Source organism: Lepidochelys kempii, chromosome 1 (assembly GCF_965140285.1).
Source record: "Lepidochelys kempii isolate rLepKem1 chromosome 1, rLepKem1.hap1, whole genome shotgun sequence".
Taxonomy (NCBI): domain Eukaryota; kingdom Metazoa; phylum Chordata; order Testudines; family Cheloniidae; genus Lepidochelys; species Lepidochelys kempii.
Window position 1 is genome coordinate 198565868 of NC_136380.1, and position 17637 is coordinate 198583504.

A 17637-nucleotide genomic window follows, 5' to 3' on the forward strand; every position below is an offset into this window, starting at 1 on the left:
AGGACGAAACTTCTGTCCTTCTGTCCAGAGTGACACACGAGTTCCTTGGATGAGTGAACATTCTTTGTTCTTCCCCTGTGGGTCCCAGTATCTTTCCTCGTACCTGACCCAGACTCTTTGTAAGCTTTCTGCAGAATTTGTGATCTGTTTATGGTTTATTTCAGATAGATCTTGTAGGCTCTCTTTCTTCTTCTTTAATCATTGTTGACTTATTTGGTGATGCTGACAGTGACAAAATCAGAAGCATTTATTTATTTATGTAGCATTTGTGTATTTGCTGAGCCAAGCAACAGCGCTCTTAGTGGCCAAGTGGAACTCTCAGAGCCCACCGCTGAATTTGGTTAGTGGACACTCCTTGACAATGTGTATATCATTGTTTGATCTGCATGGCAGCTGCAGCTTGCATTTTCTCAAAGACCCCAACGGTGCTGATTGGCAGCACAGAGGCCTTACTCCATCCAATATCGGTTCAGATGGGGCCACTGATGACGTGGCAGGTTGAAGGCAGGCGGGTGAGCAGTAGGGTCTGTGCTGAGGAACTGATTGGTGGTTGGTGTTAAGCACCAGTCTTCCTGCCTCAGGGACTCCGCTGTCATGTTCTAGCATGGCAGCCTCAACCACAGTGGATGTCATGATGAAAGATGTATGGCTTGTGGGCTAAGAGGGTCATTGAACAAGGGCAAGTGTGGGTAGGCACGCACCTTCTCAATCAGCTTTTCAGCTGCAATGTCCCCTTCCCCCCCCCCCCATGTAAGGGGGGAGCAACATGGCTCAGAACTGGAAGCCATGGAAAATGAGTCAATCAGAGTGTTCCTGTGATGATAGACATTGTTGAGCTGAGTTGCACATCAACAAGTTTGGTGTGTGCCAGCCCACTCCTTACTGATGCATAGTACTCTGCTATTGAGTACGAGATGGCAAGGACTGAGGTCCTTAGGGTTGGAGCATCCGCTCCCCAAAAAGAGCCTGCTAATTTGCTGAGAAGGTTGTTGCATGTCTTGACCTTTGCTGCTATCTTGCTCAGGTGGCTATTGTATGTCAGTGTTCAGTCGAGGGTCACACCCTCGATATGCTGGGTATGCTTCAGGCTCTGGCCGTTCATTATGATGTTTAGTTCTCTTTTAGCATTGGCACAGTGGAGGTGGAATGTGTTAGGGACAGTCTTGCTGGTGCTAGGCTGAAGGCGCCAGGTCTTGTAGTAGTCGACCAGCTTTGTAACATCGTCACTCAGGGTCTTCTCCAGTTTGGAAAAAGTCTGAGCCTATAGCCTGCAGCAGATTTTGTCTGCATCAATGAACTTCCTTGCCTGGGTGGATGGCCGGTCATTGATGTATAGCTGGAACAAGGTTGGGGCTAGAACAGACCCCTGGGGTAACCCATTCATCTGTTTTTTCCAAGCACTTGTTTTCTCACCCGCATGTACCCTGGACCGTCTGTCTCGGAGTAGCAGTTCAATGGCATCAGTAACCCATGGGGGGAGGACTCTTGATACTTTAACAAGTAAACACCTGTGCCACACTGTGAGGTACGTTGCAGTGAGGTCAAGGAAAATAGCGCCTGTTTTCAAGGTTTCTTTGAAACCTGTTTTGAATGAATGTGGTTAGGGCAAGTACTTGGTCACATGTGCTTTGACCTTGTTGAAAGCCTGCTTGCTCGACATTCAAGGTATTTTGTACCTCTGGTGGTGTTTGCTGTAAAAGTAGATGCTCTAGAACCTTGAGACACATAGAAAGCAGCGTGTAGAGTGACGCCTGGTTTTTACTAGGTGGTGGTTTTGGGAGGCCGATGACTTTTGACATGTGCCAGGTTTTTGGCCGCCTTCCTTCATTGGCGACCCTTGTGAAGAATTGAGCCAGCCAAGAGCAGGCACATGGGCCAAGATTTTTCAGGAACTCTGGAAGGACATTGTCATAGCTGGCAGCCGTGCCAAACTTGATGTTATCTAGCATTCTGTCCAGCTCTGGGATAGTGAAAGGTTCGGGGCAAGCTCTGGATCTGTGTTGCCTTTGGAACACCCTCCACTTGCTCTGGACTTGAATGTTCACTTCTTTTTCCAAGGGTGTCGTTCCCATGTGAAGCCAGTGCCTGGCTATTTGGTTAGCACTCACAGATGATCAGCTTTGTTGGTGGTTGCTGGACAACGCCAGCATTTCTTGCTGGAACGAGTAAAGTCCAGGTTCTTAGTCTTTTTCTCTCATCTGGCTTGGTGAGCACAGCTCAAAACTTTGATTAAATTTGACCAGGTGAATCATACTGCTTGAGTAGAGCATCACACTCCTCTTCAAGGCAGGGGATGTACACAGGGCAGTATCCGCGTGGAATGGATGGCTCTACAGAAATGCCTGTAAGCCTCCTCTATCGGAACGTGGTGGGGTGGTATCGTTACAATACTCTGTCCCAGTGCCTGGCTGTATTTCTCCTAGCTGGCTTTGCACAAGTTCTGCTGGTGCTTTTTTGTGCTTGTGGCGATTGGTATCTGTATGATGGCTATTGAAGTCTCCAACATAAAGAGCTGTAAGCTTGGAAGGATCTGTTGACCCCAACTAATGCTAGGAGGCTTGTAGACGTTGACTATTTGAAATGTGCCAATCTTGATGATATCATAGTATTCAGAGGATGACAGATGGACCATATCTGCAATGGTAACCCAAACATATGTGGCAATCCAAAGCATTGGTAAGACTGTTAACTTGAAGTTCCAAACAGAAAAGATTATTTTTCATATGGGTTTTTTCATATGTGTCTTCTTCCTTCTTATTTTGGAAATACCCCTTCCTGTTTTTTCTCGGCACTCTTTATTGGTTGAGGGAAAGTTCTCTGTGTAGCCATGATGCACGTAAATTCAAGTTCCATTTCAAACAAAACTAAGAATGAGAAGTCATTCATTCTGTAAATGTCAGTTTCAGCTCTTCTCTGAAGTGGCAAAAGACCTTTATTATTACAGTGACTTGTATTGTATTTGTGCCTGATTAAGGGAAACATAAAATGGAACAGCTCTTCTCCAGCCTGCATTGTTCAGTCAGGATTGGCAGTCCTTTGACCAAGGCAATCTTGATTTGCTGGGCTGAAAGAGAGTCTCTCTGAGTTGGGGAAAATGTTGTCTTATTTGAAACCTAGATATGGTGGTTCTCTCAGTAACCAAGACTTCATCTTGCAGCACATTTGGCTGGATTCTGCCATGAGTTCCAGGAACAGAAGTGAGTTGGATTGAAAAATCAGCCTACAGCCCTTGTTTTGTCCTCTTTCCTATTTACTGTGGCACTTTTTCTGATCTGTAGTGATGCTCTTCTTTGTATGTAGCTTAATATCTATGATTTGTACGGTACTTTGGAGCCAGATGGCAAGCATGGTAATATTGGGGTTTTTTTTAACTTGGGGTCGATGGTTCCAAGCAGGCCATTAGGAAGTTCTTGAGATCTCCCTCTTACCCAAAAATGTATAGGAGTATAAAGTAGACAACTGCTGTTATCCAGGTATTTACTTTCTAAAGAATTTAGTTAGAGAAGACTTGTAAATAAAAAGAATTCTCAGTCCCTTTATATATGGGGAGGATTCTGAGTTACTACAGAGAATTCTTTCCCAGATGTCTGGCTGGTGGGTCTTGCCCACATGCTCAGTGTCTGACTGTTCTCCATATTTGAGGTCGGGAAGGAAATTTCCCACAGGTCTGATTGGCAGAAGCCCTCGTGATTTTATATCTTCCTCTGTAGCATGGGGCACAGGTCACTTGCTGGTTTGATCTAGAGTAAAATGGTAGATTCTTTGTAACTTGAAGTTTTTAAATCAAGATTGGAGGGCTTTTGTAACTCACCCAGAAGTTATGGGTCTATTGAAGAAATGGGGGATGACGTTATGTGGCCTGCAATGTGCAGGAGATCAGAGTAGACAACCATGATGTTCCCTTTGGGCCTTAAGGTCTATATATGTCAGAGAGAGTGTTGGGACAGTCTGCTATGGCCCTCTTGTTCATTAGTCAGGATACAAGAATGTTTTGGTGCTAAATTTCATGCAAAACCCATAAAAATACTCTCTTCCTGGATTAGTTTGCCCAGCCATAGTGGATGGGTGGTAGGTTGCCCCAGTCAGCATGGTCTCTTCTTCGTGGAATAATTCAACTTAATCAGAAAACTCCCCAACCTCTGGGGTCCAACCCATTCCTGTGTATCTACTGTGCACAGTCCAACCTTCTCAGTGCTCTCTTCTGCTTCGCAAACAGCTACAGTTATAGCCCTTCTTCAAAAATCATGTGCAAAAGGATAGCAAGACTGAGCTGAAGTTAACCCCTTGTTCACTGGGGAGCAAGTAAAGCTGGTGTGGGAAAAGAAGAAAGTTCAATTATTTTTAAACCTCTCCCTTTTAAATAAAAAGATAGGAATTCCAAAAACTGAAATAGTTTGACCAGCTCTATTGTTGGTCAAAAAAGAGAGGGAATTTTTTTCTGAATTGATTTGAAGTATTTACCAAATTTTTTAGATATTTTAATATTTCAAAATTTGTAAAATTCTACCCTGCTATAGAAGCAAGTGTTCTACATCCCATTACGCAGCTTCTGCATCAGACTGGTAAAACTTTGCTCCACACATTGTTAAACTTTATGCAGTCTCCTGCTCTCAGATGAGGTGGCTCTGGTCAGCTTTCAGGCAGATAATCTAAAAGTTGGCAATAAATAAGTATAGAGGAGACCCTCACTTTGGCTCAGTTGACAATTCAGTGGACTCACTGAGAATGCTTCAGTAAGTGGTGAGTTTCTCCTGATGACGTTAGTGGAGTCACAGTCAATGATATAAGGGAATTCAGGAAAATAGGCCATGATAGGAGGTGTGAGGCTTGAGATCTTTTGGGGTATGTATCTGTGGGGACAGGGAAGAAGGAAGCCAGAAGCTGAGAGATCCATATGGCCATTGCTTCAAAAATGTGTATGTGACTTCAACAGGGTGGAAATTGCTATCTTAGAAAACTTATTGAAATTTCTTGGCTTACATTTCATTAAAGCCAAACATAAAGGAATGGCTGGTTTCCCAGCATATAAATGACTGTTGGAGGTGTATGCCCAGGGTAGTCAATCTGATATGAATAAATAGTATTTAAAAGGGGAAAATATTCCTGTTTGTGATTCTTGGTGTGAAGGACATGGGAGCTCCCTATAGTATTTTATTAATATTATATGTTCTATCTGTTTGGAGTTCCATTGTGGTGTTTGCTGTAATTACAAGAGGTTTATTAAAGCAGTGATTACTTGTATGTATGCAGGGAAGTGGACAACAAAGTCACATTGTTCCATTCATTGATACTTAATGGACAATGCAGATATTCACTTGGAAGGTTTGCCTCTGACCTCACTGAGATCAACAGCCTGGCTGTAACCTGGCAGGAGAGGGGGCAGCTGAAACTGAAACAAAGAATTTGATGGGGATAAAAGGACAGTTCCTGTAGAAGAGGGAAGAGTGAGGCAAGGACTCTGGGGATCAGATTGAACCTCAGTCCCCAGAGGGTGAGGGTGATAACTATGCTTGCCTAAGCCTCTAGATTGGACAGATAGCTGTAAAGGCTGTTTATTGTGTGAAAAAAACTCCTACTCTCTTGTTATGCTTTGATTGTACCTTTGTGAGTACACAATACTCTGTTTTGAAAAGGCTGTTAGGGTCACTGTGTTCACAGCTTGTCACAGCTCCTGAAGGGAAGTTTTGTAGGTAGCTGAGCCCAGAGTGGCTGAGCAATCACGGTTCGTACACCCAGTGCTGTAGTCAGAGGACAGGGTCTCAGGGTGGGAGAATTGTGGAATTCTGTTCAGTAGCTAGGAGTGGAAATTTGGGTGGGTCCAACTTTCAGGTGGGTGGGCAATGACAGACAGTGCTAGCTCAGCTACTCCCCTGATGTCACGCCCTCTTCTTAGCCCTGGTGCCCCAGACACAAGGTTCACCTGCTTAGTGGGGCACACGCATGGGGTGGTTCAGAAGATGGCCAGGCAGAGCTGCTGGAGTGTAGCTTTCTGAAGGGTGGGCGCATAGCTCTGTCCTGGATCTCAGGTGCCTCAGCGATGCTCTGGGCTGCTGTGGCAGCACTATACCCTGCTCAGATTTGGGTGGGCCTGGAAGCTAAGTGGGTGGGCTGTGGCCACGCCCCTGATTCTGCTTTGAAAGAGGTATAGGCACAGGGCTTGTCACTTGGTGGGGTGCACTCTGAGACACTAAGGGAGGAGGGGTGAAAGGTAAAGATGTCCCTAAACCATCATACTTGGTACCTACAACTCTAGGATTGGAAGGATGTGAACTGCAATCCAAGGAAAGACACTGGATGTGAGAATTCTAAATAGGCAGGATTGCTCCCCAAACTCTCCGGCCAAATGCTGCATCTGCAAAAAATAGGCTCTGTATACAGTCTCTAACTAAAGACCCAGAGAGTGCAAACAAGCATCCATGTAAAGGTCCACTAAAAATATAATTACAAAATCTTAATTAAATGATCTGTTGTTTTGTAATTTTTTCTTGCTAGCTGTGTGTTTTTGCTAGATCTAACACTTGGACATACTGTACAATACAATGGAAAATGTGAGAGGCTAGTTCTTGCGTAATGATGAATAGTTTCAAAAGCTAGAAGGTCACAGGAATTTAATCATTTAGAAACATTTTACCACCCACTGGTATCTAAAATCAAAACAGAATAGCATGTCTCATATCTGTTGTGCTGTAACTGGATTCTCAAACTTTTTCTCTAGGCTGTTTTGTGTGTAGTGGCACTGTGCCAATATAAAATCCGAGAGAGTTGCTTTTCTTTATATAAATCCAATGTTCAGAGAATGAATAAATTAATTAATAATGCCAGTGTTAGAGTATATTTGTGTAAATAATCTTTGGTTTAAGATTATATATGATAAAGCACTGTGCAGAGAGAGGTTTGGGTCTTTCTGAATACATATTGGCCTTTTTTTCCCTCCCTTTCAACAGTATGAGCCAAATATTTATTTAGACAAAATATTCTTGTCCCAGCTGCCAAGTTTCCAGCATTGATGTTACTTTTTGCCCCCCATGACTGTAATCCTTGGGCACTGCCTGCCTTCTTCTATGGGCATTTGAAATTTGTGTCCAAAATTTGCAAGATGATAGAGATGCTATTGAATGTGCTCTGTTTAGTAGGTGATAAGCATGCATCCTTCTCTCAGCTGATTGGCGTTGGACTTGAACAGATGGATTAAAACTTGATTTGGGCTAGACTGATACAAGATGTTAGCGCCCCCTCCCCCAGGAGGCATGATGGACAAATCTCAGTGTTACACACTTTTGAGTCTGACCAGAGAGGAAGGTGATGGCAAATTTCTGAGCTTCAGAGCATGAGGTCCAAAACAGCTGATCTACAGCTAAACTACCAGTGGCCATAGAGAGTTCTAAATCTGAAGTGGCTTGTTAATGATAGGGATATTAAAATAGAAAAAGAGAGGAGAGTGTTAATCCTCCTATCCCCATCTTTAAAAAAAAATATTCAAAGTTGGGGGAAGGGCTTCCATCATGCAGTTGCCACCAGTATGTTTGGTGCATTTCCTCTCATCTGTCAGACAAGTGGCAACTAATCTGAAGTCAGGTTTATCCATGGCCAGCCTCTTGCCCTATAGCAGGCAAGGTAGACAGACATAGCAGGCAAATTAACCACATGTGACAGGTGTTATTCACGTTTCTTAAAGCACTATTGGAAGGCGCTGAGATACTACGGTGATAAGAGTAGTACAAGAACTAGTATAGAATACAATAGAGTTGTCCCCAAATTGTTCTCCAGCCTCTCAGAGGCAGCTGCAGTTGGTACAGTCTCTTCAAGGTGTCACCCCCCCCCCCCAAGCCTTTTAAGGCTCCAGAGCCCTAATGGAACAGAAGAAAGGAGATGGCTCTCTGAGGGAAGGAGGACAGAAAAATACCACTTCTGTGTGAGCATGTTCTGTGTGAAGTCCCCCGCCCCTCCCTGCTGTCCTGTTGCAATGATAGCCTGGTCAAATGGGATTAGGCTTGCTCCTGGCTCCTAACGTACCAGAGATAGAAAGGGAATGTACCATCCAGTAAGACCTAGCAAATTCAGACTCATAGGGGGAGTCCTGGGATAGGCAACACCCAGAGCCACTCCCTGTTTTCTTTTGATTTATCTGGAGAGGGCCTCCACCCAAGGTCTGAGACTGGATTAGCCATTTGTTCATGGCGTCCCAGTAGGGTATTTCTTCTCTCTCCCTAACCCAAGAATCTCCCAAAAGAGACTTTCTTTCTGTATTTTTCAAGCCACCACCCCAGTAATTGCGAGGAACTTCTTTTCTGGCTAGGAGCCAAAATATCCACCTGTTTACTTTTTATCTCATATTGTGAGTCTCTGGAGGAAGGAGAATTGGACCTGTACTCTGAGCCTTCAGATCTCTTCTGAGAATCCTGGAGTCTCTGTGGAGGAATGGGTTTAGTTATTCTCCCATCCCACTAAAACCCTGAAGATTTCTCCAATAGAGTCTAATGCCCAAGAGGATGAGGCTTGTTTCCCCCATCTTTATGTAGGCGAATCATTGGACCAGGCTCTTCCTTGTTCATGGTAGGTTGCTTGGCCCCTGGTTCCCTTCCCTCCTGCCCCAAGAACCTGCAAAGAATCTTGTGACTGAATCATGCCTTTCATGATTTGTGACTGGCCCACACGAATGTGGGCTCAGCAGTAGCATCTCATACCAAACCCTCAGACCTGTTTCTGGAGTCTATCATTTCCTTCTGTGATCATCTTGTAAAATGGATAATATACTCAGGAAAACCTGCCATCTAGCAGACTGTGACCACTTCCATCTGCACCTTGTACACCTCCAGGGTAACTATTTCAGATGTAAGACAACATTTCTTGATCAGTAGAAACCTTCCATGTGCCTTGCTGGGGGTTTTCAGCCTCATTGATCTGAGGTCCATCCATCTTGGAACTTACATCGTCAGTTCATGAGCTGCCTCTCACAGTTTTTCTAGATTCACTCTCTGGAGAACAGTCTCGTCTTATCTTCATTTCCTTGCTCTCCTCTAACATCCTGGACTCCGTTCTGAAAGAAGTCTCTGAGAAGAGAACCACTTTGCCTGACCTGAGAGAATTGTTTGAGAAGTGCATCTCTAGCCCGGGCAAGTAATATTCCTTTTGTGAGCTGGAATTGAAGTCCAAACTCTTTTCTGGCCAGTTCAAGACCAATAGGAATTCTTTCTGATGACTCCTATCCTGCTTCATCCACCTTGGTTTTTGCAGAGTGGGGGGGTGTAACAATCTTCCTCCAATGTTTACCTTATCCCACCCTCACTAGAAAGCACATAGGAGTCTGTCATACCTATCTTCTATCCCACCTAAACATCATCCCTCTCTCCTTTCATCCCAATGAAAATAAACTACATCCTATGTATAAACTACAACATGTTCTTGATCATGGATCGTGCTGTAGTGTGTCTGGTGAAGACATGGTATGGCAATAGAAGATTGCTCTCCCGTTAGCATAATTGCGCCACCTCAATGAGAGGCGGAAGGTATGTCAGTGGGAGAGCATCTCCTGCTGACACAGTGTGGTATAGACACCGCTTTAAGTCGATGTAACTTACGTTGCTCAGGCAGGTGGCTTTTTCACACCCCGGAGCGAGGTAAGTTACATTGACTTGAGTGGTAGTCAAGACAAGCCGTAAGATGCTCTGAGATCAATCAGATTGCATGAGGATCCTCCAACTCTTCCTGGTTAAAAAGCCAAGTTCCCTGCCCCTATAGTGTCTCTTGGAATCTATTCAAGGAGGGAGAAAGCAGTGTATTTTTCTTGCCCTTAGGGGTACTCATAATCGGATTTAACATTTGAGTCGAGTCACAGTTTAACTTGAGTGTGGGCATTCTGCACTTAGCTCCTTGAAGGTGTTGATCCACATCATAAACCTGTGTCGTAGTTTGTCAAGACTGGGAGAAAACGCTCAAGAGAAGCCAGAACAGCAGGCATTTTACAGGTCAGGGCTGAGGTAGATTGCCAGAGCTACATGAGGAAGTTCACAGAGCCCTTTTTCCCATAGTGTGGTTGTCCCTCACTTCTCATACATATTTACAAAAAGCAAACACAAACTGAAATTTGTCCCTAAAACGTAAAATAAATAAATAAAATGGAAAAAAAATTCTACGCAGTTTGACAGTCCTTTGGTTTACTGAAATGTACGGTGTACCAGGGATCTGTATCATTTTTGCCATGCTCAGAACGTTTACCTCTGTCTTTGTAACTGCTAAGTCCAGTGATGTTAAAAAATCCTTTTTGTGCCATTAAAGTGTTAGAAGGAAAAACCTGTGCCTAAACTTATGCAAAATAGCAGACTGCACTTAAAGTTTTTAAACTTCTTTTGACTGTTTTTCAAATCATTTCCATTCATACTCAAAGTATCTATGACCTAATGACACAGTGTTCTAAAATAAATTAACCTCTGCAATTTAACTTTATCTGTTTTAGATTATAGCTAGAGATTTTAACCTTCGAGCTCCTGAAATGAGTCCCTGACCTTTTGCGTGACATTAGTTTCTGTGAAACGAACTCTGTATCCTGGGATATGTTTTTGTTGCAGAGACTGGAAAACACTTGGTGGAAGAAGTTTTGTTCATTACTTTTTTTAATAACAGTAATCTATAATGAGCACTAAAATCATGTTTATCAGAATGAAAGGGGGGACATTCAAGAATTTATTTGGATTAATAGATATAAAGAGATTTTTTTATGTAAGTGATATACACTGGGGGGCGGGGGGGCCACAATTTAAGTTCAGAGAAACATAGTTCAGAAATGACGACTTCTGTTGCCTAATTATCCGTGTTGTATTTCTGCCTTGATGAAGTTTGTAACCTTCAGTAATTTTAATAAACAGTAAAAAGCCAGATCCTACAGTTGTTGTGCACCTACAACTTCCGTTTGGAGCTTAGAGCATGCAAGGACTCAGGGTTGAGCCCTTTGGACCAAATTCACACCTGGCACAAGCAGAGAAATTCCCATGAAGCTAGTGGAGATGTCTGCTTGCACCAGATGTGAATTTGGTCCTCCAGAAAGCAAACTGATACAATAAACAACATAGTTATTAAGCTAATTTTTAAAGGTCTGAGTGGACATTAACAATACTTACTACAACTTCCCTCCTCTCTTCCAGTGAAGTAAATAAGCATAGAATTATAGAATCATAGGACTGGAAAGGACCTCGAGAGGTCATCTAGTCCAGTCCCCTGCAGTCCTGGGAGGACTAAGTATTATCTAGACCATTCCGGACAGTTTGTCTAACTTGCTCTTAAAAATCTCCAGTGATGGAGATTTCACAACTTCCCCCTACACAATTTATTCCAGTGCTTAACCACCTGGAAAGTTAGGAAGTTTTTCCTGATGTTCAACTTAAACCTCCTTGGCTGCAGTTTAAGCCCATTGCTTCATGTCCTATCCACAGAGGTTAAGAAGAACAATTCTTCTCCCTCCTCCTGGTAACAACTCTTTATGTTCTTGTAAACTGTTATGTCCCCTCTCAGTCTTCTTTTCCAGACTAAACAAATCAATTTTTCCCATCTTCCCTCATAGGTCATGTTTTCTAGACCTTTAATCATTTTTGTTGCTCTTCTCTGGACTCTCTCCAATTTGTCCACATCCTTCTTGAAATGTGGCGCCCAGAACTGGACACAATACTTCAGTTGAGGCCTAATCAGTGCTTAGTAGAGTGGAAGAATTACTTCTCGTGTCTTGCTTACAACACTCCTGCTAATACATCTGTCAGGGTTCTTTCCCCACTTTGAACTCTAGGGTACAGATGTGGGGACCCGCATGAAAGATCCCCTAAGCTTCTTCTTACCAGCTTAGGTTAAAACTTCCCCAAGGTATGAACTTTGCCTTGGCCTTGAACAGTATGCTGCCACCACCAAGCATTTTAAACAAAGAACAGGGAAAGAGACCACTTGGAGACATCTTTCCCCAAAATATCCCCCCAAGCCCTACACCCCCTTTCCTGGGGAAGGCTTGATGATAATCCTCACCAATCAAAATAATCACCTCTGTAAAATCGATGGAAAATACTTTACAGGGTATTCGGATTCAAAACACAGAGGATTCCCTTTTGGGCAAAACTTTAAAGTTACAGAAAACAGGAATAAACCTCCCTCTTAACACAGGGAAAATTCACATAAAACAAAAGATAAACTAATCCGCCTTGCCTGGATTGCCTATACTGGTTGCAATATTGGAGACTTGGATTAGGATGCGTTGGAGAAGATGGATTTCTCTCAGTCCCAAGAAAGAACAAACACGTAAACAAAGAGCACAAACAAAATCCTTCTCTCCCCCCGCTCCCCCCCCCCGCCAAGATTTGAAAGTATCTTGTTCCCTTATTGGTCCTTTGGGTCAGGTGCCAACCAGGTTAGCTGAGCTTCTTAACCCTTTACAGGTAACAGGATGTTGCCTCTGGCCAGGAGGGATTTTATAGCATTGTATACAGAAAGGTGGTTACCCTTTCCTTTATATTTATGACAACATCCCAGAATGATGTTCGCTTTTTTTGCAACAGCGTTACACTGTTGACTTGTATTTAGCTTGTGGTCCACTATGACTCCCAGATCCCTTTCCGCTGTACTCCTTCCTAGGCAGTCATTTCCCATTTTGTATGTGTGCAACTGATTGTTCCTTCTGAAGTGAAATACTTTGCATTTGTCCTTATTGAATTTCATCCTGTTTACTTCAGACCATTTCTCCAGTTTGTCCAGATCATTTTGAATTTTAATCCTATCCTCCAAAGTACTTGCAACCCCTTCCAGCTTGGTATCGTCCGCAGACTTTATAAGTGCACTCTGTATGCCATTATCTAAATCAATGATGAAGATATTGAATAGAACTGGACCTAGAACTGATCCCTGTGAGACCCCACTCGTTATGCCCTTCCAGCATGAGGACTATGAGGAAAACAAACCTTGTGGGCTAAATGTATAGACTGCAATGGAGTTTCACCTGCTGAATTTTGCCCAGAGAGATTAAATTACTTCTCCAGGGTCATGTACCAAATTGCTGTGGGAGTTAGGGTTAGAATGTCTTGGGTCTCTGCTCCATGCTAAATCAGTTAGACCATGATGCCTTGTAATTTACAGCGAAGTGTATTCTGTACTTTGCTCTACTACCTGATAGTCCATATTGGATGTGCAGTCTGAGAGCAATATCCTTCTCCTGCTGAAGTCAATGAGACTTCTGCTATTGACTTTGATGGCAATATGGTTAGTCCTTCTGTGTGTATATTGTATAATACTATGCATACCTCTCCCATAGGCTTTTCATAGATATCCTCTTGCCATTGTGCAACCTTGGTTTGGATAGCATCTCGCTGGAGTGCCTCTAATACCTTTTTGGGAGTAACAAAGCCATATTGTGCTTCAAGCAAAGCCAGGTCAATTTTTTCAGCCTTAAGAACTCCTATGACTTCATCTTGAGCCTGCAGAAACACAAAGAATTCCAGTGAAATTAGTTTTATGTATTGGCATGCTCAATGAGTAGCTTCTACATTAACATTTGGCAATAGTTTTTAAAGTTCTTCAAATTGTACGTTAAGTACCCTTGAGATATTTGGTAAAGTGAACTCTTTAAAATTATAAGAGAAATACTGGTCTTTGTATTTTCAAAATCCTATGCTTAATCTTTTTTTAAAAATATATATATATATAAATATGAGCTTTTAGGTACATTTTCTGTGATACTGAATATTTTGTTAAAAGTAGATTATGTAACTCAGTTTTTGTACGAACACATACTTTTCATTGTACGAGAATTTAGAACAAAATGTCATTTCAGGTATTGGCATCTATTTTTAGATTTTCATGTAGTTTTTAATGTACTTTGGGAAGCCAAGAAGCTTTGCATTCTCTGTTCACACAGGGTACAAAGGCAGCTTTTGTTGTTTAAACTGATAGGGAGGTAGTCAGCTTCTATTGTTACATGTACATGTTTGTTCACTGAAGCTAGTGAGGTACATGGTGCAGAGGATGTGACCTTTCACAACATGCATTCCAAAAGCATGCAATAATGGCAGCTCTTTAGAACAAGATTAATTGCCCTTAAAGCTGGCAGAAGTGACGTGCGTGTGTGTGTGTGGTGTGTGTGTGTGTGTGTGTGTGTGTTAGAGAGAGAGAGAGAGATTATAGGGGTGTGTGTGTGTGTGTGTGAGAAATACATAAGGCCAAGATTTTCAAAAGTAACTAATAATATTAGAGTCCTCAATCTTGGGTGCCCCCTCAAGGCACTTCAAAGGATGTTGAGTTACAGAAAGTGTTGAGCCCTGCTTTCTGAAAACCAGGCCTCTTTAAGATGTCTCAGGTTGCCCACCCAAAAATCTAGTCATCTTTGAAAATTTTGGCTGCATATGTGTACATTACACACTCTGTATACTTAGTTGTATGTATTTTTCTGTATATAATACCATAATTGCCAACATTCTCTTTAAGAGTAGAGTGGTAATTCGCTTACGTAGTAGTATGTTTGCATATGTTCTGGGACAAAACAGCAGGCACTGTACCTTTTATAAAGTTACTGTGTAACAAAGGCTATTGTGGAAACACATTGCTTGTATTTCTGGGGAGCCTATAGTGTTTGATGGGTATAGGTATATAAAGGTTGTGTTTGAGAGGTTTAGGTATATACCAAGATATAGGTATATAAAACAAATAAAAGCGAATACCATGCAATTTTAAAAAATAACTTCCTACTCCTTCATGGGGACAGATGTTAAGAAGTTAGAGGGGGAGGAATGCCTGTTAATATTAACTCTGAAAATGTCAAAAGGAAAGGCAGAAAGCCAAGTCACTTAAAATAAATCTATACTAGGGTTTCTAGAAAAAATTCGTAATGGCATTTTCAGGTTGTACACCCAATATTGCTAACTCTCACGACTTTATCATGAGTGTCATACTATTTGTTTTTCTTAAAGGTCCAGCCTCTGGAGTAATGAGATTCTCATGAAGTAACAGCTTTAAAAAAAAACCAGTTTCTCACTCTCCTGGAGGTGGAGAAAAGCTGAAAAAGTGACTCAAGTAATCTCCTCTCAGAAAACAGAAGGCAAATAAAAGATGCAAGATTTAAAACTTTTTAAAATCTAATTTTTAAGATAATCTCATGATTTTTGGCGATTGAATCACAATTTTGGAAGGGTTGAAGTTGGCAGTACTGTATACTAGCAAATCAGGAATCCAAAAAATTGCATTCCTACTTTTTTTTCTGCAAAAGTATTTTCTCTCTGACCTATAGGAACAACCGGCAAATTATGCAGTGACATACTGGAGTATGTTCATATTTTTAATTTAAACCATTTCAATTTTAAACGTACTGAGAAGGTTGGACTTTTCTTCCCTTTTTTTTTTTTTTTTAAACAAGACAGAGATGTATTTGCTTAGAACTGCATTTTCAGAGAGAGTGTTTGGGAAATCTGGGTCTTGATCTAAATTTAGAGAGAAGGCAGAGAAACAGGTGATGACTTTGAAAAAGTTTAATACTACAGTGTTTTTCTTAACACACACATCACTTCCTGATTTCATATGAAATAGCCCACCCTGTGTTTTGGGCCCAGTATTGGTGGAGCGGGGAAAGGGTTGCTCGGAATTTCCCTGTGGAAAGGGCCAAAATAACATATGCTACAAGAATTGACAGTAGACCTGGGAGGGTGCGCATGTGTATCTGTGTTCAACTGGTCGCTTATGTGTGAATGACCAGTTGAATAAACAGACACGCAGAATATATATAATATTAATGTGTGTCTACATATACATATATTAATAATAAAAGTACTCGCATAGGTAATGTCGAGAAGTTAAACTGTGAAACCATGTGATAAATCCATTTATCATGTACTTTTGACCAATTTGCCTGATCTCTCCTCACAAACATTCCAAACTCATGAGCAGTTTCAAACAGCTGTCGCTACTTTTATTAAATCACCTAGCTCTTCTCCTTTTTTCTGCGAATACAGACTTCCATTCTCACTCCCAAATTATATTTGCCCAGGGTGGGCAGCATTCAGCCCTGGGCCATTGAGAGCTTTTACATATAGAAAAAGTCACAGTTTTGAAATCCAATATCTCATGGCCATGGTGGGAGCCAGCAGTCATTCCTAGCCCAGTAAGGCCTGATATAATGGACCTTTTAAGCTATTGTAAACCTATTTTAGGACATTTTTAGGGGGTTTTATTGCTCCCTTTGAATCCTGTACAGTTGTACTCCAAGTAACTAATGCAGCTGGCTTTACAGGAGGACACAAGAAATGGCCCCAATAAAAGTTCTGTTTTTTAAATTTCTAAAACATTCCTAAAATAGTTATATAACAAATATATTATATTCTGAATACAGATGGGATTGTGTGGAATTAAAGTTTTACCTGTTGTCTGTAGGAATGAATTCACACGTAGTTGCACACTTTGAGAGTAATGGGACCATTGAGCCACTAAGACGTTTCCATGATGACACCTATATATTTCAAATATGTTATATACTGGGATGAGTAGGGAAAGTCTAGTGTTTGTTTTGGGTTGGGAGTTCTTGTCTGTGGTGTATGGATGAATATTTTATGTACTCTTACATTTTGCATTTGTACACCTGCACCAATTAAAATAGGTGTACTATCTAAAAGAGGGGTGAGGGAAAGCATATATTTAGAGTAGATTATGCAATGAACCTACAACTTGGAACATAAAACACACCTGTAATTCACCCTCAAGCACACTAAGAAGAAATAGCAGGTCATCTCGAGAGAGGTCCTCTCCTTTCTCGGAATATCTTTTTTGTTTTTTCTCAGATTCGGGGCTTCTTAGGATGGTGCTGGTTTCTTTCTCATTTTGTCCCCTTTTCATGTTTACTCTCCCAGCATAAGGAGCATCTTCCTCATGGTGGCCTCTTATCTTTTGCTGGCACTGTTTTGATTTGGTTGGACTTTCTGTGCTGTTACTTCTGGAGCGCATGTGTATGTCCCTGGAGCTGGAAGGAAGGGGGAAAAAGTGAAATATTTTAACCATCATTGAACATAGAGAATTACCGGTGGTGGCATTTACCTCAGAACAGAGGGTCCACAAAAGTCTGCGTACGCCACTTAAGTGGAACAGAAGTCCTATATTAATGGTGTAAATGGTTCATAAGCAGACTGACCAAGTCTCCTGGGGTGTTGGAAGCTTTTTGCTTGTAAATGGGAGTCTTCCCAACTCCTGATTTTTTTAATGTTATCTCCTGCAATAGCAATACGCTTTCTCCTGCTTGGCACCAGGCATTCCAATTCCTTTCTCAGGTGCCTTACTTTGGGCCCCGAGGGAGAATTGGAGGGGTTAGTGCACTTCTTGCTCTCTGGTTGGTGTGCATGAAGCTAGTCCCGTCCCCGGCAATAGCAAGCAGGCGCTCTCGCACACTGGCCATTCGGGCTATCTCACTTGCGCTCTGCAGCAGACAGGTAGGAGAGAGGGAACGTTGACTGGTTGCAAAGTAGTGCTGGGTATCTCTGTGGTCATACTGCTCTTGCCAGAACTCTGACCACTGTGCACATTCAGCAGAGACACGTCAAGGAGGCATATGTCATGTGCCCCTGGCCCACCACCGTTCTCTGAAATTAGTTTGATAATGTTGGTCAGTATGTCCCTAGGAGCTTGTGTGAACCTACT

General features: G+C 42.1%; 2 protein-coding genes across 8 annotated transcripts in view; one reads left to right on the forward strand and one right to left on the reverse strand.

Annotated features, from left to right (window-relative positions):
• Nucleotides 1-17637, forward strand: part of CMSS1 (cms1 ribosomal small subunit homolog) — a 364144-nt gene that overhangs the window by 108288 nt on the left and 238219 nt on the right. The gene's annotated exons all lie outside the window — the stretch shown is intronic.
• FILIP1L (filamin A interacting protein 1 like) overlaps nt 1-17637 on the reverse strand; it is a 121657-nt gene that overhangs the window by 94694 nt on the left and 9326 nt on the right. Inside the window, exons 2-3 of the mRNA XM_073307517.2 lie at nt 16693-16966; nt 13269-13442 (exon numbers count right to left, since the gene is read on the reverse strand). Coding sequence (XP_073163618.1) covers nt 13269-13442; nt 16693-16966 — 448 coding nt within the window. The remainder of the gene's footprint in view (nt 1-13268; nt 13443-16692; nt 16967-17637) is intronic.